General features: G+C 39.1%; 1 protein-coding gene across 1 annotated transcript in view; it reads right to left on the bottom strand.

Annotated features, from left to right (window-relative positions):
• Nucleotides 1-7,046: 7,046 nt before the first annotated feature.
• Nucleotides 7,047-20,236, bottom strand: part of LOC115226122 (D-aspartate oxidase) — a 73,090-nt gene continuing 59,900 nt past the window's right edge. Inside the window, exons 9-11 of the mRNA XM_036514873.1 lie at nt 9,705-9,822; nt 8,463-8,561; nt 7,047-7,219 (exon numbers count right to left, since the gene is read on the bottom strand). Coding sequence (XP_036370766.1) covers nt 7,097-7,219; nt 8,463-8,561; nt 9,705-9,822 — 340 coding nt within the window. The 3' untranslated portion in view covers nt 7,047-7,096. The remainder of the gene's footprint in view (nt 7,220-8,462; nt 8,562-9,704; nt 9,823-20,236) is intronic.

Raw genomic sequence — 20,236 nt, 5'->3', positions numbered from 1 at the left:
GGACTCTAAAATGGCCTCCTAGTAACAGTGATGCTGATGGATGGACCTTCTTTTGTGTGTGTACCATCAAATACAATATTTTACTAATTCCGACCCCCTAGAATTTGAAAACAGGTCAAAAAGCAAAGCAGGAAAAACAAACAAAAGGCTCAACCTTGGGGGACATCTGGGTTTTCATTCTACACAAAGCAATAAATGTTTTTACCCCAACAAAGATAAATTTTATTTGCAAATCATAAATTTTAAATTTTCAATATATTTTTTATTAGAAAATATATGTATCATAAAAATATTTTTATTTTTTTTAATCACAAGAACAAACAAATTATCATTAATCGTTATAAACTGCATTTGCCGTTTTAAGAAATAATTTTAGATGAAAAAATATAGCACCAGGGTTTAGAATGTGGGATTTGAACTTGTGTCTCAGATACTGCACACATCAGCTGACCATCACTGGATTTGCTATTTGGTGGTCTATTGTTGTTGGCTTAAAAAAATTATTATTTAAGGCAGTATTTCTGAAGGGTGGAGAAGACTTGGCATCACTGTAGTGAGTTGGACACGACTATAAGGCTTGTGAAGGGTCTTGCTCCATTTTGATCCATTTCTGTAAATTTTAAAGTTACTGGAGCAGGGTTACTAACAGGCAGCAGATGGACCAGATGGACCCTGGTAGTGGGGTTGACAAGCTTGGGATGATTGGAAAGAAAGGTTACTCAATTTTTACCATTTGTTTAAAAATTATGTTAGTAGTGATTCTGAAGGGTGTGGGTGTCAGGGTTTCATGCAGGGAGCTGAACGGGCAGTGCAAATTGGAAAGGGCTTTTACTCTCATTTTTTCAGGTTTAAAATGAAAGCTATCTCAAGACAATATTTATGAAGGGCAGACATACCAGGTTGCCAGAAAGGACAAGCCTGTGAAGGTTAGAAAGTGGTGTTACGTTATTTTTGTTGGTTTCAAAAAGAAAAACTGACTTAGAGCAGTATTTCTGAAGGGTGGGGGTACTAGGTTCCATTGCAGGGAGATCACAAGGTCAAATAGTCTAGGGGCACATGAAGGAGGATAATTCAAATGACCCAGTATTTCACTGCTACAATACTTTATCAACCCCAGAAGCATAAAAGGTAAAGTTAGTCTTAGTTTTCTATAATAATTCCATTGACATCTCAAATGTTTTATAGAAATATTAAATCTACCCCAGTATTTCACTGCTACTTTATTTTATTGGCTGCACAAAGATGCTATAATTTGGAAACTTAACCTAAATGCTTGCAAAATAATGAACCCTTCTTGTAAGGACATCCAAGAATTAAGGGGGTACCTAAATAGTATTTAGCAAGAGTTGAACTCAGAACTTCAAGGACCAGAGCAAATAATACAAGTTTTGAATAATTGCACCAGTTTGTTGTCCTAATCTGGTAGTTTATTTATTGACCCCTGAGAAATGAAAGACAATGTTGACCTCGGTGGGATATTTTTTTCTCTTTTTACTTACACCCGATGACCCTTGAAGGTCCTTCATGACTGGGGGAGTTAAAGTAGGCAATACTCCACACCAACAGAAAAGAAATGAGCAGGGGGTTGATTCCAGAGGGCCATTGATGTGGGGAGGAAGGACTGGGGGGGGTAAAAGGAGTGAGGGAAGTGCAGCAAGGACGACAACAGGTGGACGGATGATTGAGTTGGAGGATCCAGAGGGGTGGAGATACAAAAAAAATATCACAGAGTACTTCATCAGATGCTCAAACGACTTAACCAATTCATTGCCAGTATTTGTTGCCCATTAGTGAAATAGCATAAGTGCAGGCCTGGCAGTGTGGTTAAGAAGCTCATTTTGCAGCCATACAACTTCAGGTTCAATACCACACACATCCATACATCTGTATATATTGGGTCATCCTATAAATAATGCAGTTTTTTTTCAATTGCATGAACTAAAAGTCGTAGGGGATGGGATAAACTACCTACATCAATTTGCTATAAAAGCAGGGAGTAATTTTACCTTGTACTTTTTCTTAGTGCAAGTTTTGAAGAGTGCAGTTCGATTTTAACATTTATTTTTTTCAAAGCTATAATGGAAGTGACAAAGGAGCCTATTTGGCATATTTTGCTTTATGAGTTCAATAAAGGCAACAACGCAATGGAAAGTGCGAGGAATATTAATGAAGTATATGAGGATCAGACAATAAGTGTAATCCAGTGTCAATGGTGGTTCCAGAAATTCCAAGCCGGAAACTACTGCCAAGAAGATGAGCCTCATCTTGGAAGATCTGCAGAGCTGGACAAGGACGTCCTGCAAACCCTGGTGGAACAAAATCCCATTGTAACTGTTGAAGAACTAGCAGAGAAGCTTGGATATGGTCATTTAACCATTTGACATCTGGAAAGTCAGCAAATTGGGTCAATGGGTTCCTCACAAACCTTCCAAGTCTAATCGCATGCAGAGAGTGAATGTGTGATCTTCTTTGCTGTCACATCTCATGAATGAACCTTTCTTTGGACCGAATGCTAACTGGTGATGAGAAGTGAGTTCTCTATAAAAATGTCAAGTTCTGAAGACAGTGGTTAGGGAAGGAGAAACACTGGCACCGCAGGCTAAAGAAAGTCTTCACCCATGTAAGGTGTTGTTATTTGTTTGGTGAGATATGAAAGTTTTAGTTCACTTTGAACTTTTAAACCCAAACCAAATGATAGCAAAGGAGATCTGCTTTGAGCAGCTTGAGGGGCTTAAATCAGCGCTAGAAGGAAAAGGATTATCTTTGGCTTCAAGACAAAAGGTGTTCTTCCATCAGAATAATGCTTGCCCACATACAGCGAGGATAGCATCCCAAAGGCTGGAGCAGTTGGAATGGGAAACGATGCCCCGCCCACCATATTCACCAGACATTGCCCTGTCTGATTATCATTCATTCAGAAGTCTTCAAAATCATTTAAATGGAAAAAATATGAATTCCGTGGACGAGGTCAGAACAGTACTGGAGGAGTATTTTTCATCAAGGACAAGTGAATCTTGGAAGAGGGGCCTTGCAAGTCTACGAGATAGATGGAAGAGCATTGTAGAAAATGAAGGAGAATATATTTTAGACAAGAAAAGATCTTAATTTTGAAAAATAAAAGTATATAAAAAAACACATTATTTATAGGATGACCCAATACATGTATCTATATATATATGTCTATATATATATGTCTATATATATATATATATGTCTATATATATATGTCTATATATATATATATATGTCTATATATATATATGTCTATATATATGTCTATATATATATATGTCTATATATATATATATATATATACATGCGTGTGTGTGTATATACACACACACACACACACGCATGTGGGCAAAGGTAGGTATACAGTTACTTTGAGCAGAATATTCATTTCCTTTCTCTATTTCTTTCCCAAGATAAGAATTTAAAACAAACACTCTACTCATAATAAGTAACTGTATACCTACTTCTACCCACACCTGTGTGTGTGTGTGTGTATGTGTGTGTATATATATTATCATCATCATTTAATGTCCATTTTCCATGCTGGCATGGATTGGACAGTTTGACTGGAGCTGGTGAAGCCAGGGCCTGCGCCCAGCTACATTGTCAGCTTTGGCATGGTTTCTACAGCTGGATGCCCTTCCTAACACCAACCACTCTATAGGGTATACTGGGTGCTTTTTACAGGGCACCAGCACTGGCATCAATGCTGCTGTGGTGGATGGGTCTTCTTGAGTACAGAGGTGCTTGGTGCTTTGCTCTCTCCTCAAGAAGACTATCCAACCATGGCCAAATTTATAGCAGAGCTGACGTCACATAAAAAGCACCTCGTACACTCTGTGGTGTGGTTGGTGTTAGATATATACAGAGGGAGAGAAAGAGAACAGGTTTCTATGCATTTCCATCAACCAAATTCACACACAAAACATTAGTCAACCCAGGGCTGCAACGAAGGTCAGTTGTCCAAGGTGCCGTGCAGTGGGACTGAACCTGATACCACATGGTTGCAAAACAAGCTTGTTAGCCACACAGCCATGCCTACACCTACAAGCCAAGCAAGCACCTAAGGTAACCATCCGCAGCAACATTTAAGGCAAACATTTGTGTCCAGTGGGAACTACTGTACTTGATCTCCAGATGCAGGAGTTGGTGTCTTATTGCGTAGTGCAGCAGCTCTGTGGGTGTTCCAGCCCTTCCACTATGCACAACACTGCCCAAGAGCCACCCACCAAAGTCAGTGACAAAATTCCAAAACAACAACATGAGCTTTGTTGAGTCAAATGTTTTGACTCTTGGCCAGATGTTTCAATCATCGTCAATGCTCCTTCTTACTGCGCCACTCACTCTTTCTCTTCAGCCAGATTGAATTACTTGCTTTCTCGGTGACCTTCAGCAATTTTCAGGTTACAGGATTCATGTTCCATCATAGAAGGAAACACAGGAGAAGGGTGAGCTTGTCAGCTGATGTAATTCCATTTATATATATTGCGTGTTTTTCTTGAGGTGATGTACAGTATCGGAGTTTGCAACTCAATTCAAATACAACAAACTACTCCAAACCTTTGTTAGTGCATCCGGATAAGTGGAATCAGGACATGCTAATTTGCACCTGCATTAAGTTGTATAAATTGCAATAATGAATTTAAACCTGACAATGATATTTTGAAAGTGATTAATATGATGATGATGATGCATATTAATACATATACATTCATAGAATATAATGTAAAATACATTTCCTTACACAATACCTTCTTCAGTTGATACATTTCAAAATATTTTGAAATGTATCAACTGAAGAAGGTATTACATAAGGAAATGTATTTCTATTTCCTATTGTATTCTATAAAAGATCTGAAACATAGGTATTAAATACTTTCAAAATATCATCATTTGATTTGACTTCATTATTACAATATATGTGTGTGTGCATGTGTGTGCGTGTGTGTGTGTGTGTGCATGTGTGTGTGTGTGCGTGTGTATATATGAATGTAGTTTTCTTTTCGGATAAGGTAAGATCAACAAAACAAGTACTCCATCTAATGAGAGATAAACATCATTTAAGGTTCACAGTTACAAACTACTAGTAGTTTCATGCTCTGGAGACACAAATCTAGGAAGGTCTTTATAACTCATTTTCTGTCTCCAAACAGAGACACAAAGCATGTTATAAATACCTACCTAGACTTGCATCTCCATAAAGCTATAAGTAATTCATATCTTTATGAATGATATATGTGTATATATATGTGTACAATAAATGATATATGTGTGTGTATATATATATATATATATATATATATTATATATATATATATATCTATATATATATATATAATATATATATATATATATACATAATTTAATAAAATTAATAAATTTCACCTAGTAGGTTTTCGGTATGGAAATGACCATATTTGGTAAGGATTATATTAATTATAATAAAGGGTTAATTGCAACAAGTTGCTCAAAACCACATACCGAAACTTCGTTTCGTTGGTAATGTTTTTGTAACTCACGTGGTAATTTTGGAGGGAGATATGAATTCACCTGTCTATATAAATGTGGAGATGCTAGCGGACCGTTATATCGTTCGATGTCGCCTGGTCGGGTTGATGTAATAGGTGAGTTTTTTTCCTAGCATTTCTAGATTTATAGGAAATATTATGTTGACAAGGAAATGAACTTTCGATTCTAATCCAGAAACAATTCGTCCATAATTAATCCAATAGGCTGGGATTTCGTTGTTTTCTTTCTTTTTACCATATACGGGTTACAAATTCTCTTTGTTTGTGGAGACTTTTTTACTATTAGTAGAAATAGTGACCAATCTGGCTGCTATTTCTAATATTTTCGGTATGTGGTTTTGAGCAACTTGTTGCAAATAACCCTTTATTATAATTAATATATGTATATATATATATATATATTATTGGATTGGTGCATAATTATTGCAGCATTTTTTCAACAAATTTTATTCAACAAAAACATGTAACAAAACCATCTTTAAATGATTATTCCGGAGCATATTCACCATCTACTTCAATTACTGCTTCCAATTTGCTTGGCAGACAGTCAGACCGTCATTTAAAGATGTTTTTGTTAAATATTGTTTGTGTTGAATAAAATTTGTTGAAAAAAGCTGCAATAATTATGCACCAACCCAAAAGTAGGTTTTACAGTTATTCAACTTTTTTTTTCACATTCATATATTAACAGTTTAGATCTTAATTATTAAAAAATATGAAACCCTTATTCTATGCTAATTTAGTTAATTTTGTCAAGCTCCCTTTTCAGTTTGTAAGATAGAAATTTAAATGTAATAAAATGTTTTAAAAGAAATTTAAAGTACCTACATGATAACTGTAAACCTACTTTTGGTCTACCCTGTATATATATAAGTGTGTATATATATATATATATATATTTAAAAAAGGAGATGTGGAACACGAGTTGTGATATATAAAAAAGGAAATGAAGAAAATGCTGACAAAATAATTTAAGTAATTTAAGTAATTTAATTAGGTGAAAGTTCTTTTTACCGGTTGCGCATTTGTTATGCTTATCAAAAGATTAGAGTTCCTTTCTGATAGATTTTTTCCTCTTATCTGATTTTTTCCTCTCATCAGATAAGAGGAAAAAATCTATCAGAAAGGAACTCTAATCTTTTGATAAGCATAACAAATGCACAACCGGTAAAAAGAACTTCCACCTAATTAAATTACTTAAATTACTTAAATTATTTTGTCAGCATTTTCTTCATTTCCTTTTATATATATATATATATATATATATTATATATATATATAATATATATATATATATAATATATATATATATATGTATATATATATATATATATGTATATATGTATATATGTATGTATGTATGAATTTTATCTTTTATTTGTGTGTCATTGGACTGCAGCCATGCTGACGTATCCCTTTGATGTATATGAATATATAGATATAAACAACTTATTCCCTTTAGCCATTCAATAATATCATTAAAAAAAGAAGACAAGGTGGGGCTGGTCCTTCATCGACCTTGGGTCGGGCAGGCTTCAAAGTGCAGCATCTTGTCATCAAAGTTTTGAACGCAGCTCAGGGTCATTCTCGAGGAACTGTCTGACAAGTCTCGTTGCGTGTTTGGCCGTGCCCCAGCTTAAAGACACTCCATTAGCACCGTGGCCATAATTATGGACAACCTGTTTGATTAATGAACAGAGAAGAAGTAAAATAGAAAATGAAAGATTAAATGTGAAAAGTAAATAAAACAGGATAAAAAATAACATATACAAAGGGTTAGGCGCAGGAGTGGCTGTGTGGTAAGTAGCTTGCTAACCAACCACATGGTTCCGGGTTCAGTACCACTCCATGGCACCTTGGGCAAGTGTCTTCTACTATAGCCTCGGGCCGACCAAAGCCTTGTGAATGGATTTGGTAGACGGAAACTGAAAGAAGCCCGTCGTATATATGTATATATATATGCTTGTGTGTGCTTGTGTGAGTGTGTTTGTCTCCCTAGCATTGCTTGACAACCGATGCTGGTGTGTTTACGTCCCCGTCACTTAGCGGTTCAGCAAAAGAGACCGATAGAATAAGTACTGGGCTTACAAAGAATAAGTCCCGGGGTCGATTTGCTCGACTAAAAAGGCGGTGCTCCAGCATGGCCGCAGTCAAATGACTGAAACAAGTAAAAGAGTAAAAGAGTATACAAAGGGTTATGTGATGAGGGGTCAACACAACTGTGTGTGTGTGTGTGTGCAGTATGTGTATGTGCATGTGTGAGTGCAGTGTGTACGTGTACTATGGGTGTGTGTGTGTGCACATGTGAGCGTATTTGTGTGAGTGTAGTATGTGTGTGCATGTGTATGTGTAGATGTGTAAGTGCAGTATGGGTGTGTGTGTGTGTTTGTCATAAAACAAGTAAATGGAACAAATAGTTATAATGATGACAATGATGATGTTGATGATGATGTTGATGGTGATGGTGATGATGATGATGATGATGTTGATGGTGATGTTGATGGTGATGGTGATGATGGTGATGATGATGATGATGATGTTGATGGTGATGATGATGATGATGATGATGGTGATGATGATGATGTTGATGGTGATGTTGATGGTGATGGTGATGATGATGATGATGATGATGATGATGTTGATGATGATGATGGTGATGTTGATGGTGATGATGATGATGATGATGTTGATGGTGATGATGATGATGATGATGATGATGATGGTGATGATGATGATGTTGATGGTGATGTTGATGGTGATGGTGATGATGATGATGATGATGATGATGATGTTGATGATGATGATGGTGATGTTGATGGTGATGATGATGATGGTGATGGTGATGTTGATGGTGATGATGATGATGTTGATGATGATGATGGTGATGGTGATGTTGATGGTGATGACAAACAGCATCCTCACCTTTAGTGTGCCCTTTGGAAAATTCATGACGTCCTGTTCAATGCGGATCGGGTCCCTGTGTGGGCGTAAGCCTGCCCACTCCCACAGGACTTTAGCTTTCTGAAGGAGAATTGAGGTGGAAGGGAATGAAAGAAAGAAATGAACAGTAAAGGGGATGAACGAATGAAAGAAGGAAAGAAAGGAAAAAGGAAGGAAGGAAGGAAGAAAGGGAGAAGGAAAGAAAGAAAGAAGGAAAGAAAGAAAAAAGGAAGGAAGAAAGAAAGAAGTAAGGCAGGAACAAGCAAATGAATGGAAGAAGGAAGGAAAGAAAAAAGGAAGGAAGAAAGAAAGGAGAAAGAAAGAAAGAAAGAAAGAAAGAAAGAAAGAAGGAAAGAAGGAAAGAAAGAAAAAAGGAAGGAAGGAAGAAAGGAAAAAAGAAAGAAAGAAAGAAAGAAGGAAGGAAAGAAAGAAAAAAGGAAGGAAGGAAGGGAGAAAGGGAGAAAGAAAGAAAGAAAGAAGGAAGGAAAGAAAAAAGGAAGGGAGAAAGGGAGAAAGAAAGAAGGAAGAAAGAAAGAAAGAAGTAAGGCAGGAACAAGCAAATGAATGAAAGAAGGAAAGAAAGAAAAAAGGAAGGAAGGAAGAAAGGGAGAAAGAAAGAAAGAAAGGAAGGAAAGAAAGAAAAAGGAAGGAAGGAAGAAAGAAAGAAAAGCAGGAAGGAAAGAAAGGGAGAAAGAAGGAAAGAAAGAAAAAGGAAGGAAGGAAGAAAGAAAGAAAAGCAGGAAGGAAAGAAAGGGAGAAAGAAGGAAAGAAAGAAAAAGGAAGGAAGGAAGAAAGGGAGAAAGAAAGAAAGAAGGAAAGAAAGAAAAAAGGAAGGAAGGAAGAAAGAAAGGGAGAAAGAAAGAAAGAAGGAAAGAAAGAAAGAAAGAAGAAAGAAGGAAAGAAAGAAAAAAGGAAGGAAGGAAGGAAGGAAGGAAGAAAGGCAGGAAGGAAAGAAAGGGTGAAAAAGAATGTTTAAAAACAGCTGCAGCAGTAAGAGAACTGCCCCTTCATCAGAAAGAAAGAAAAGAACAAGAGCAAGGCACCGGCTAATCTTAGGGAACATTGTAACCACACACACACACACACAGAGACACACACACACACATACAATGATTTAGCTCCAAATGCACAGACACAGCCTCATGTTCTCCACCCCTTCATCATCCTCCCCACCCCAGTACATGGCGACGGGGTGGGGTGCTGTGGCCTGCCCTTCCCACTTACCTGCAGACTGGGTATCCTTGAGGTACATCGCTGCCAGATGGATTTACTGATCTCAGGGTCCACCTCTGTGCTGTAGTCGTTCTTGATGCGAATCCCTCCGAGGCTTGTACGGTTGATGCTGTGGGGGGAAGAGGAGAGTGAGAGGCAAAAGGGGGCAAGGAGGAAAAAGATGGATGGATGGATGGAGAGAGGGAGAGTGAGAGAGAGAGATACATACATACATAGAAAGCAAAATAGAGAGACAGACAGACAGATAGATAGACAGATAGATAGATAGAAAATAAATAATATTTATATGTATGTGGCACGTAAAAAACACCCACTACACTCGCGGAGTGGTTGGCGTTAGGAAGGGCATCCAGCCGTAGAAACACTGCCAGATCTGACTGGGCCTGACAAAGCCTTCCAGCTTCACAGACCCCAGTAGAACCGTCCAACCCATGCTAGCATGGAAAACGGACGCTAAACGACGATGATGATGATGATGAATACTGGTACTATATATACATATAGTATTATATATATATATAATATTGGTACTATATATACATATAGTATTTTATATGCCTCGTCTGGCACCTGTGTCGGTGGCACATAAAATCACCCACTACACTCTCGGAGTGGTTGGCGTTTAGGAAGGGCATCCAGCTGTAGAAACACTGCCAGATCTGACTTGCCAGACCCCAGTTGAACCGTCCAACCCATGCTAGCATGGAAAACGGACGTTAAACGATGATGATGATGATGATGATGATGATGTATAGAGAGAAAGAGAGAGAGATAAGAAAAGAACTGGAGCAACAATTAACAATTAGAAGTTGATCATTGGTATTAAAAGGTCATAGGTTAATTGCAGGTAAACCAAAAACAAAAATATTAGTAATAACAAGTGGAACAAGAATAACATCTGGCTAATAGTCCCCTTCGCAACTAAAAACGAATACAGTTAAACTTATAAATAAGTATTTCAATATGAATGCGAAATACTCAAATATTTAGCAATAAAATTAGAGTAGGCCATAGCCTAACAGCCTCTATTATACTATTATACTATTATAGCCTCTATCAACAATAAAAAGCTAGATGCCTTCTATGAAACTAGGAAGAATAACAATAAAAAGCAGGAGTGGCTGTGTGGTAAGTAGCTTGCTTACCAACCACATGGTTCCGGGTTCAGTCCCACTGCGTGACACCTTGGGCAAGTGTCTTCTACTATAGTCTCGGGCCGACCAAAGCCTTGTGAGTGGATTTGGTAGACGGAACCTGAAAGAAGCCTGTCGTATATATGTATATATATATATATATATGCGTGTGTGTGTTTGTGCGTCTGTGTTTGTCCCCCTAGCATTGCTTGACAACCGATGCTGGTGTGTTTATGTCCCCGTTACTTAGCGGTTCGGCAAAACAGACCGATAGAATAAATACTGGGCTTATAAAAGAATAAGTCCCGGGGTCGAGTTGCACGATTAAAGGCGGTGCTCCAGCATGGCCGCAGTCAAATGACTGAAACAAGTAAAAGAGTAAAGAGTAAAGAGTAACCAATTGATTGATATAATAAGTGATCCCCCAAAATAACTCACCCTCTAAAAATTCAGACAACTAACTTATAAATGATAATCCTGTCCACCATATCATAGGCACAGATAATCTTACTAATCTATGTAGTTGCAGAGATAAAAATACTTGTGAATTTTTGAATAACTGTAAAACTAAAAATGTAATCTACCAATGTGATGTACTCTCAAATAATTACAAGAACACTTATATAGGAGAAACTAAAAATGAAATGAAACTTAGATATAATTCCCATCTCTCAAGTTTCGGAAATAGAAATAAGGCTAACTCTAACAGATTAAGTAGTTACATATGGGAACTTAAAGATAATAACATTAATTAAAGATTAGAATGGCGTATCCTGGCCAAAACATCTTCATATAACCTTAAAAATAATCGCTGTAATTTATGCATAACTGAGAAATTCTTCATTTTAATGACCAAATCAGAATTACTTAACAAATGAGATGAGAAAAGTAGAACATGCTTACATAAAGATAAATTTTTATTCTCTAAAGACTGCTAATGCCTACATTGCAGGTTATTAGCTGACCTGCCTAACATCTGATTACCTCCCCTTATCACAGAACATGATTTAATATCACATCACTATTAAATTAAATTACCCCAAATAACTGAATTATTTATTTTAAATGTACGGGTACACCAGGAGCTAAAATTCTCTTTAATATATTCACATTGGTTTTTAATTATATTAACAAGTAGATAGCCCATGCCACACAAAGCAGCATTTTTATTTACTTATTTATTTATATATTTATATATTTATTATACCTTTTACGTAACCCAAATTTATATCATATCTCGCACTAAACTTTTAAGAGCATTCTTAATTTTTAACAAGGCCATTATTTGTAAAGTGTCAGTGGCACGTAAAAAGCACCATCCGAATCGGAGCCGAAGCCAGTGCCTCCTTGACTGGCTTCCATAAAATGCACCAATCCGACCGTGGCCGATGCCAGCCTCGCCTGGCACCAGTGCAGGTGGCACGTAAAAAGCACCCACTACACTCACGGAGTGGTTGGCGTTAGGAAGGGCATCCAGCTGTAGAAACATTGCCAGATAAGACCGGAGCCTGGTGCAGCCTTCTGGCTTCCCAGATCCCCGGTCGAACCGTCCAACCCATGGAGAACGGACGTTAAACGATGATGATGATGATGATGATGTAGGGATTTATCTAGCGTTCTCAAACAGCATTGTTAATTACAATTAATGACACCAGGTATTACTACCAGGTATAAATCATTTGACTAACACCACCAGTCAGCTCGGGATTTCCCCCACTTATTGCTCTATTTATCTAATTGAAGAAATGTACACACACGTGGAACCTTAAAGGACACAAAAATGTAAATTAGAAAATTACTATTTTTAAATTTCACAACGAGAGATATTCAGCAACAGTACTTTGGAGTAAAGATTGTTTACCAACATAACATGGCCGTCCTGGTTTAGGACAAATGTTGCCGTAATTTAGCCCCAGGAGACATTGTCTCCAGCTGGCTATATGACACGAACTTTGTCCTTATATTTTTGAACAAGCGCAAAATTACAGCAACATTCGTCCTACACCAGGACTGCCATGTCATGTTGGTAAAAATCTTTACTCCACAAAAATATAAGCCTAAAGACTTAACAAACATTTTTCCCTTTCCTTTTCTTTTGCCTTTTTCTCCTGTCTATATTCCTCTGATAAACTCTAAATTACTCTGACGATGTTTGTTAAACGGAACGAGATAAATGCGAATTTACTTCAAAGATAACAAACTGAAACAGCTGTAAATGGTTTTTAACTACAATTAAACCATGACCTTTTAATACCAATGATCAACTTCTGATTGTTAATTGTTACTCTGTTTCTTTTCTTATCTGAATATATTAAACCATGGTTTGCCATTTAAATTACCAACAACTGTTAACCTTATAGCAAGGCCTATTTATAGTGAGGCAATACACCAGGAGGGCCTACGGCTACATTTATCCCTTAGACGGTTGCATAACCTCTAACTCATAATTTTTCGATATATATACAAATCTATATATACGTATATATATATACATATATATATATATATATATATATATCATCATCATTCATCATCATCATCATTTAACGTCCGTTTTTCATGCTAGCATGGGTTGGACGGTTCAACCGGGGTCTGGGAAGCCAGAAGGCTGCACCAGGCTCCAGTCTGATCTGGCAGTGTTTCTACGGCTGGATGCCCTTCCTAACGCCAACCACTCCGTGAGTGTAGTTATTATTATTATTATTATTGTTATTATTATTATTCATTTTGTTCAACGTGTACAAGTACGTATGTGTTCAATATTGTTTTATTCAATTTTAGAAAAACTGAAACATGTCATGGACAATTCTAGAACATATTGAATTTTGTGCATGACTTTTGGCTCATCCAGTATGTATGTATATGTATGTATGTATGTGTGTGTATGTATATATATATATATATATATATATATAATATATGTATATGTATGTATTTTGGCCTGCTGACTTAGTCAGTAGGGTGGCCTCATTAGAAAGCTAAAACGATGCAAAGTGCATTGTGACTAGCGATGTATAACAGCATTCAACAGCCTGCTCAATCACATGATCATGTGATATATATATGTGTATGGGACACTGCCTTTGTGTGTGTGTGCATGTATGTGTGTGTGGTGGGAGGAAGAAGGAGCACACGGTTTAGGTGTATATATGCAGGGTTTTTTGGGGAACAAGAATGAAAACGTGTTTGCATGATTAAGTACGCACGTACGTGCATGCGTGTGTGCATGTATTTGTGAGTGTGGGTGTGTTAGTCCATATTGATTGTCATGGGGTGGTTTATGTGAGTGTGTAGGTGTTAATGTGTATGTGTAAGGACATGTGCTTGTTTGTGTATACATGCCTCTACATGAAACTGTGTGCAGAGACTGTGTGTATGAGAGACAGAGAGAGAGAGAGAAGAAGAGGAAGAAGCAATATGTCTTAGTTCTTGGTGTCATCTCCATTCTTTTGTCGATTATATTGGCGGTGCCACTCCATGTTGGTCTTTGACACTCCTTCGCCCCGTTTTGCAGCCTGTCTCCCGCTGTACATCACAATGATGCAAAGGACAATGGTGACAGCAACCATGCAGAGGCTGACATAGACACGGCTCAAGTCTTTGGCTTTGTTGATCACTGATATCGAAATGTATTCGGGGACATCTTCAACAGATTTATATTTCTTATGCCAAACCAAAACGCGTTTATCAAAATTAGTTGCTCTCTAATATGTATATATATATATATATATATATATATATATATATTATATATATATATATATATATAATATATTACGTATATATATATATACATATATATATATACCACATATATATATATATACGTATGTATATATATACACACATATATATATATATATATCATCATCATCGTTTAACGTCCGTTCTCCATGCTAGCATGGGTTGGACGGTTCGACCAGGGATCTGGGAAGCCCGAAGGCTGCACCAGGCTCCAGTCTTATCTGGCAGTGTTTCTACAGCTGGATGCCCTTCCTAATGCCAACCACTCCGTGAGTGTAGTGGGTGCTTTTTACGTGCCACCGACACAGGTGCCAGGTGAGGTTGGCAATGGCCATGATCGGATTGGTGCATTTTATGTGCCACTGGCACGGAAGCCACTCAAAGCGGTGCTGGCATCGGCCACGATTCGAACGGCGCTTTTTACGTGCCACCGGCATGGAGGCCAGTTTAGGCGGTGCTGGCATCGGCCACGTTCAGATGGTGCTTTTTACGTGCCACCGGCTCAGGGATCGCAACTGCAGTTTCCATTGATTTTGATGTTGGTGTACTTGACTCAATGGATCTCCTCAAGCAAAGGGTCGAAATGGTTTTTCTTCACTTGCCACTTGCACAGGAGTCATCCAGCGGTCCTGGCAACTGCCGGGTGCCAGTCATAGGATTGGTTCAATTTCGATTCCGATTTCACATACCCCAACAGGTCTTCGCAAGCAGAGTTTAGTGTCCAATGAAGGGAGGTTGGCATGGGTACCTGTCGTCGGATGAGGTTCGATTTCGACTTTGCTTGCCTCAACAGGTCTTTGTGTGTCCAAGGGAGGAAAGGCATGCATAAGTGGGCTGGGCTCACTTGACCTGCCTGGTCTTCTCACGTACAGCATATTTCCAAAGGTATATATGTGTGTTTATATATATATACACGTAATATATATATATATATATATATATATATATATATATAGATATATATATATATATAGATAATACACGTATATATATATATATATATATATATACATAATATATATATATACACGTATATATATATATATAATATATATACATATATATTATATATACACGTAATATATATATATATATATATAATATATACACGTATATATATATATATATATATATATATATACCGTATATATTATATATATATATATATATATATATAACGTATATATATATATATATATATATATATATATATATATATATATACGTATATATATATACACGTATATATATATACACGTATATATATATATACATATATATAATATACACGTATATATATATACACGTATATATATATATATACATATATATATATACATCTATATATACATATATATATATACACGTATATATATATATATTATGTATATATATATATATACATATATTATATACATATATATATATAGACATATATTATATACATAATATATATATACATTCAAGAAGTGAGGTGGAGAGGAGGTTCTGCTAGGTTCCTCACAGGCAAAGGACAGAGGTACAAGATTTTCTGGGCTGGGAATACTGACGGAGTCGGGGGTGTGGGCATGCTTATCGCCGAAAAATGGGTAGATAAGGTAATCGAGGTAGTCAGAGTAAGTGACAGAATAATTAAGATTAGATTAGTGCTCCACCATAGTTTAGCAACTATTATATCGGCCTATGCCCCTCAGCCAGGGCTACCTGATGGACAGAAAGACTGTTTCTATGACACCCTACTGCAGACCACATCATTGACGAACGACAGGGACCTTCTCTTTGTGGCTGGTGACTTCAATGGGCATGTTGGACGACGTGCTGGGGGCTTCCATGGCGTACATGGAGGCTACGGTTATGGTTCCCGCAACGAGGAGGGAACCAGGCTGCTGGAGTTCTGCGATGCGAATAGTCTTATGATTTGCAACACAAACTTCAGGAAACCGACAAGCCACCTGGTCACCTACCGATCGGGCCGGCATACTAGCCAAATCGACTACATCCTTGCCAGAAAAAGGGAAAGATGGCTGCTTATAAATGCCAAAACCTTCCCAGGTGAAGAAGCACCCCACAACATAGACTGGTAGTTAGTGACTTTAGGATCAGGACAAAGAGGGCGACTAGAAGACGACCAACATGGAGAAGAAGGGTCTGGAAGCTTAAAGACCCTGCGAATGGACAGAGATTTAGAGATATGTTATTTGAAGCCTTAGACGAAATGGAAGGGAGTATAGCTACGCATGGGGTAGAAGACAACTGGACGCTTCTGAGGGACAACCTGCTGAAAGCCGCTGACCAGATCTGTGGCTGGTGCAAAGTCCCCTTAAGACCCAAAATAACGTGGTGGTGGAACAATATTGTTGACAGGGCTATTAGACAAAAGAAACAGGCTTGGAAGGCCTGGAAGAACGGTGGTAGCAGGAAGTGTATCAGTCTGCCAGAAGGGAAGCCAGGAGACAGGTCTATCTAGCCAGAGGGGAGGCAGATAAGGAAAAATTTGCCAATGTCCTGCGTCGTGAGGATGAAAGACTTGAGGTATTTCGTGTTGCAAGACAGTGTGTGAGAGAGAATCGTGACGTGGTAGGAGAGAAATGTGTTCGCATGGAGGATGGTTCACTTGCGTTAAATGAGGATGCAAAGAGAGAAGCTTGGAGACGCCACTATGAAAGGTTGCTGAATGAGGAAAATGAAGGGATAAAGAGAGTCTGCCGAATGTCGACCCACAGAGGGACCAGCAATCCGAGTTTAAACAGTTCCTTAGTAGATAAGGCAATTAGAAGCATGAAAACAGGGAAAGCCCCAGGCCCATCAGGATTACTGCAGAGATGCTCAAAATATCTGGTGGTGTCGGCTATAGCTTAGTCACCCGTATAGTTACCAGGTGATACACGAGGGGGTCATACCCATGACTGGTGTAGCAGCATAATAGTCAACTGCTACAAAGGTAAAGGCGACGCCCTAGAGACAAATAACTACAGGGGCATCAAGCTGCTGGATCAGGTAATGAAGGTTACGGAGAGGTTGTAGCCCACTAATTAGAGAGAGAGTTACCTTAGATGATATGCAGTTTGGGTTCGTGCCAGGGAAAAGTACTACTGATGCTATATTCCTGGTAAGACGGCAGGAGAAATACCTAGCCAAGATAAGCCCTTGTACCTGGCTTTTGTGACTTGGAGAAAGCCTTTGACAGGGTCCCCCGGTCCCTTATCTGGTGGTCAATGAGGAAACTAGGGATAGAAGAATGGTTGGTGAGAGCTGTTCAAGCCATGTACAGAGACGCTGCTAGTAAGGTGAGGTTGGCAACGAGTACAGTGAAGAATTCCGGGTAGAGGTTGGGGTCCACCAAGGTTCAGTCCTCAGTCCCCTCCTATTTATCATAGTCCTCCAGGCAATAACGGAGGAATTCAAGACAGGTTGCCCCTGGGAGCTCCTCTATGCTGATGACCTTGCTCTAATTGCTGAGTCACTATCAGAACTGGAGGAGAAGTTTCAGGTGTGGAAACAAGGATTAGAATCGAAGGGGCTTAGAATCAACCTAGCCAAAACCAAAGTTCTAATAAGTAGGAAGGAGATCAATCACAAACGCCTTCAGGTAGATGGCCCTGCTCGATCTGTAAAAAAGGTGTAGGTAGAAACTCTATAAGATGCACCAAGTGTAAGCTATGGACACATAAGAGGTGCAGCAATGTCAAAGGAAGGCTAACTAGGAAAATAGTTTTTGTCTGTGGCAAATGCTCAGGAGCAATAAACACTGGAAATATGCAGAGACCAACTTCTGCCACGTTCCAGGGAGACAAACTAGAAGTAGTTGATAGCTTCCGCTACCTAGGAGACCAAGTCAGTAGCGGGGGTGGGTTGGCTGAAAGTGTAACTGCTAGAGTAAGAATAGCCTGGGCAAAGTTTAGAGAGCTCTTACCCCTGCTGGTGACAAAAGGCCTCTCGCTCAGAGTAAAAGGCAGACTGTATGATGCATGTGTACGTACAGCCATGCTACATGGTAGTGAAACATGGGCCGTGACTGCTGAGGATATGCGTAAGCTCGCAAGAAATGAAGCCAGTATGCTCCGATGGATGTGTAATGTCAGTGTTCATAATCGTCAGAGTGTAAGTTCCTTGAGAGAAATTTGAACCTAAGAAGCGTCAGTTGTGGCGTGCAGAGAGACGGCTGCGCTGGTATGGTCATGTGACAAGAAAGGCTGAAGATAGTTGTGTGCAAAAGTGCTACACCCTAGCAGTGGAGGGAACCTGTGGAAGAGGTAGACCCAGGAAAACCTGGGACGAGGTGGTGAAGCACGACCTTCGAACTTTAGGTCTCACTAAGGAAATGTCTAGAGACCGAGACCTATGGAAGTATGCTGTGCATGAGAAGACCCGGCAAGACTAGTCAGGCCATAACCCGTGGCCCCGACCGGGGACGTAGTCAGTCCTGTGCATACCTTCCTTCTTGTGACACTTATGAAGACCTGTTGAGGCAAGTGAAAATCAAATCAAATCAAAACAAATCAAAATAGATGAACATCAGTGGAATTGTATTCTTTGTGGTACCAGTGCCGGTGGCACATAAGAAAACCACCCAAACGTGGCCGTACCAGTACCGCATCGACTGGCCTCCGTGCTGTGGGCACAACACACACCATCCGATCGTGGCCGTTCGCCAGCCTCATCTGGCACCTGTGCCGGTGCACATAAAGACACATCCGAAGACCCGGCGACGTAGTCAGTCCACCTGTGCATACTTCCCTCTTATGACACTTGTGAAGACCTGTTGAGGCAAGTGTGTGACACTTGTGAAGACCTGTTGAGGCAGAGGCAAGTGTGTGACACTTGTGGAGACCTGTTGAGGCAAGTGTGTGACCCTTGTGAAGACCTGTTGAGGCAAGTGAAATCAAACCAAATCAAAATAGATGAATATCAATGGAATTTGTATCTTTGTGGTTCCAGTACCGGTGGCACACAAGAAAACCATCCGAACGTGGCCGTCGACTGGCCTCCGTGCTGTGGGCACAACAAACACCATCTGATCGTGGCCGTTCGCCAGCCTCACCTGGCACCTGTGTCGGTGGCACATAAAAACACCACCACCATCCAAAGACCCGGCGACGTAGTCAGTCCACCTGTGCTTACCTTCCCTCTTATGACACTTGTGAAGACCTGTTGAGGCAGAGGCAAGTGTGTGACACTTTGTGAAGACCTGTTGAGGCAGAGGCAAGTGTGTGACACTTGTGGAGACCTGTTGAGGCAAGTGAAATCAAACCAAATCAAAATAGATGAACATCAATGGAATTTGTATCTTTGTGGTTCCAGTACCGGTGGCACACAAGAAAACCATCCGATCGTGGCCGTTCGCCAGCCACATCTGGCACCTGTGTCGGTGGCACATAAAGACACCATCCGAAGACCCGGCGACGTAGACAGTCCACCTATGCATACCTCCTTCTTGTGACACTTGTGAAGACCTGTTGAGGCAGTGAAAATCAAATCAAATCAAATCAAATCAATCAAAACAAATCAAAATAGATGAACATAAATGGAATTTGTATCTTTGTGGTACCAGTGCCGGTGGCACACAAGAAAATCATCCGAACGTGGCCGTAGCCAGTACCGCATAGACTGGCCTCCGTGCTTTGGGGACGTAAAAACACCATCCGA

Source organism: Octopus sinensis, linkage group LG29, assembly GCF_006345805.1.
Source record: "Octopus sinensis linkage group LG29, ASM634580v1, whole genome shotgun sequence".
NCBI classification, from domain to species: Eukaryota; Metazoa; Mollusca; class Cephalopoda; order Octopoda; family Octopodidae; genus Octopus; species Octopus sinensis.
Note: the sequence above shows the minus strand (reverse complement) of the source record. Positions and strands in the feature narration are given on the sequence as shown.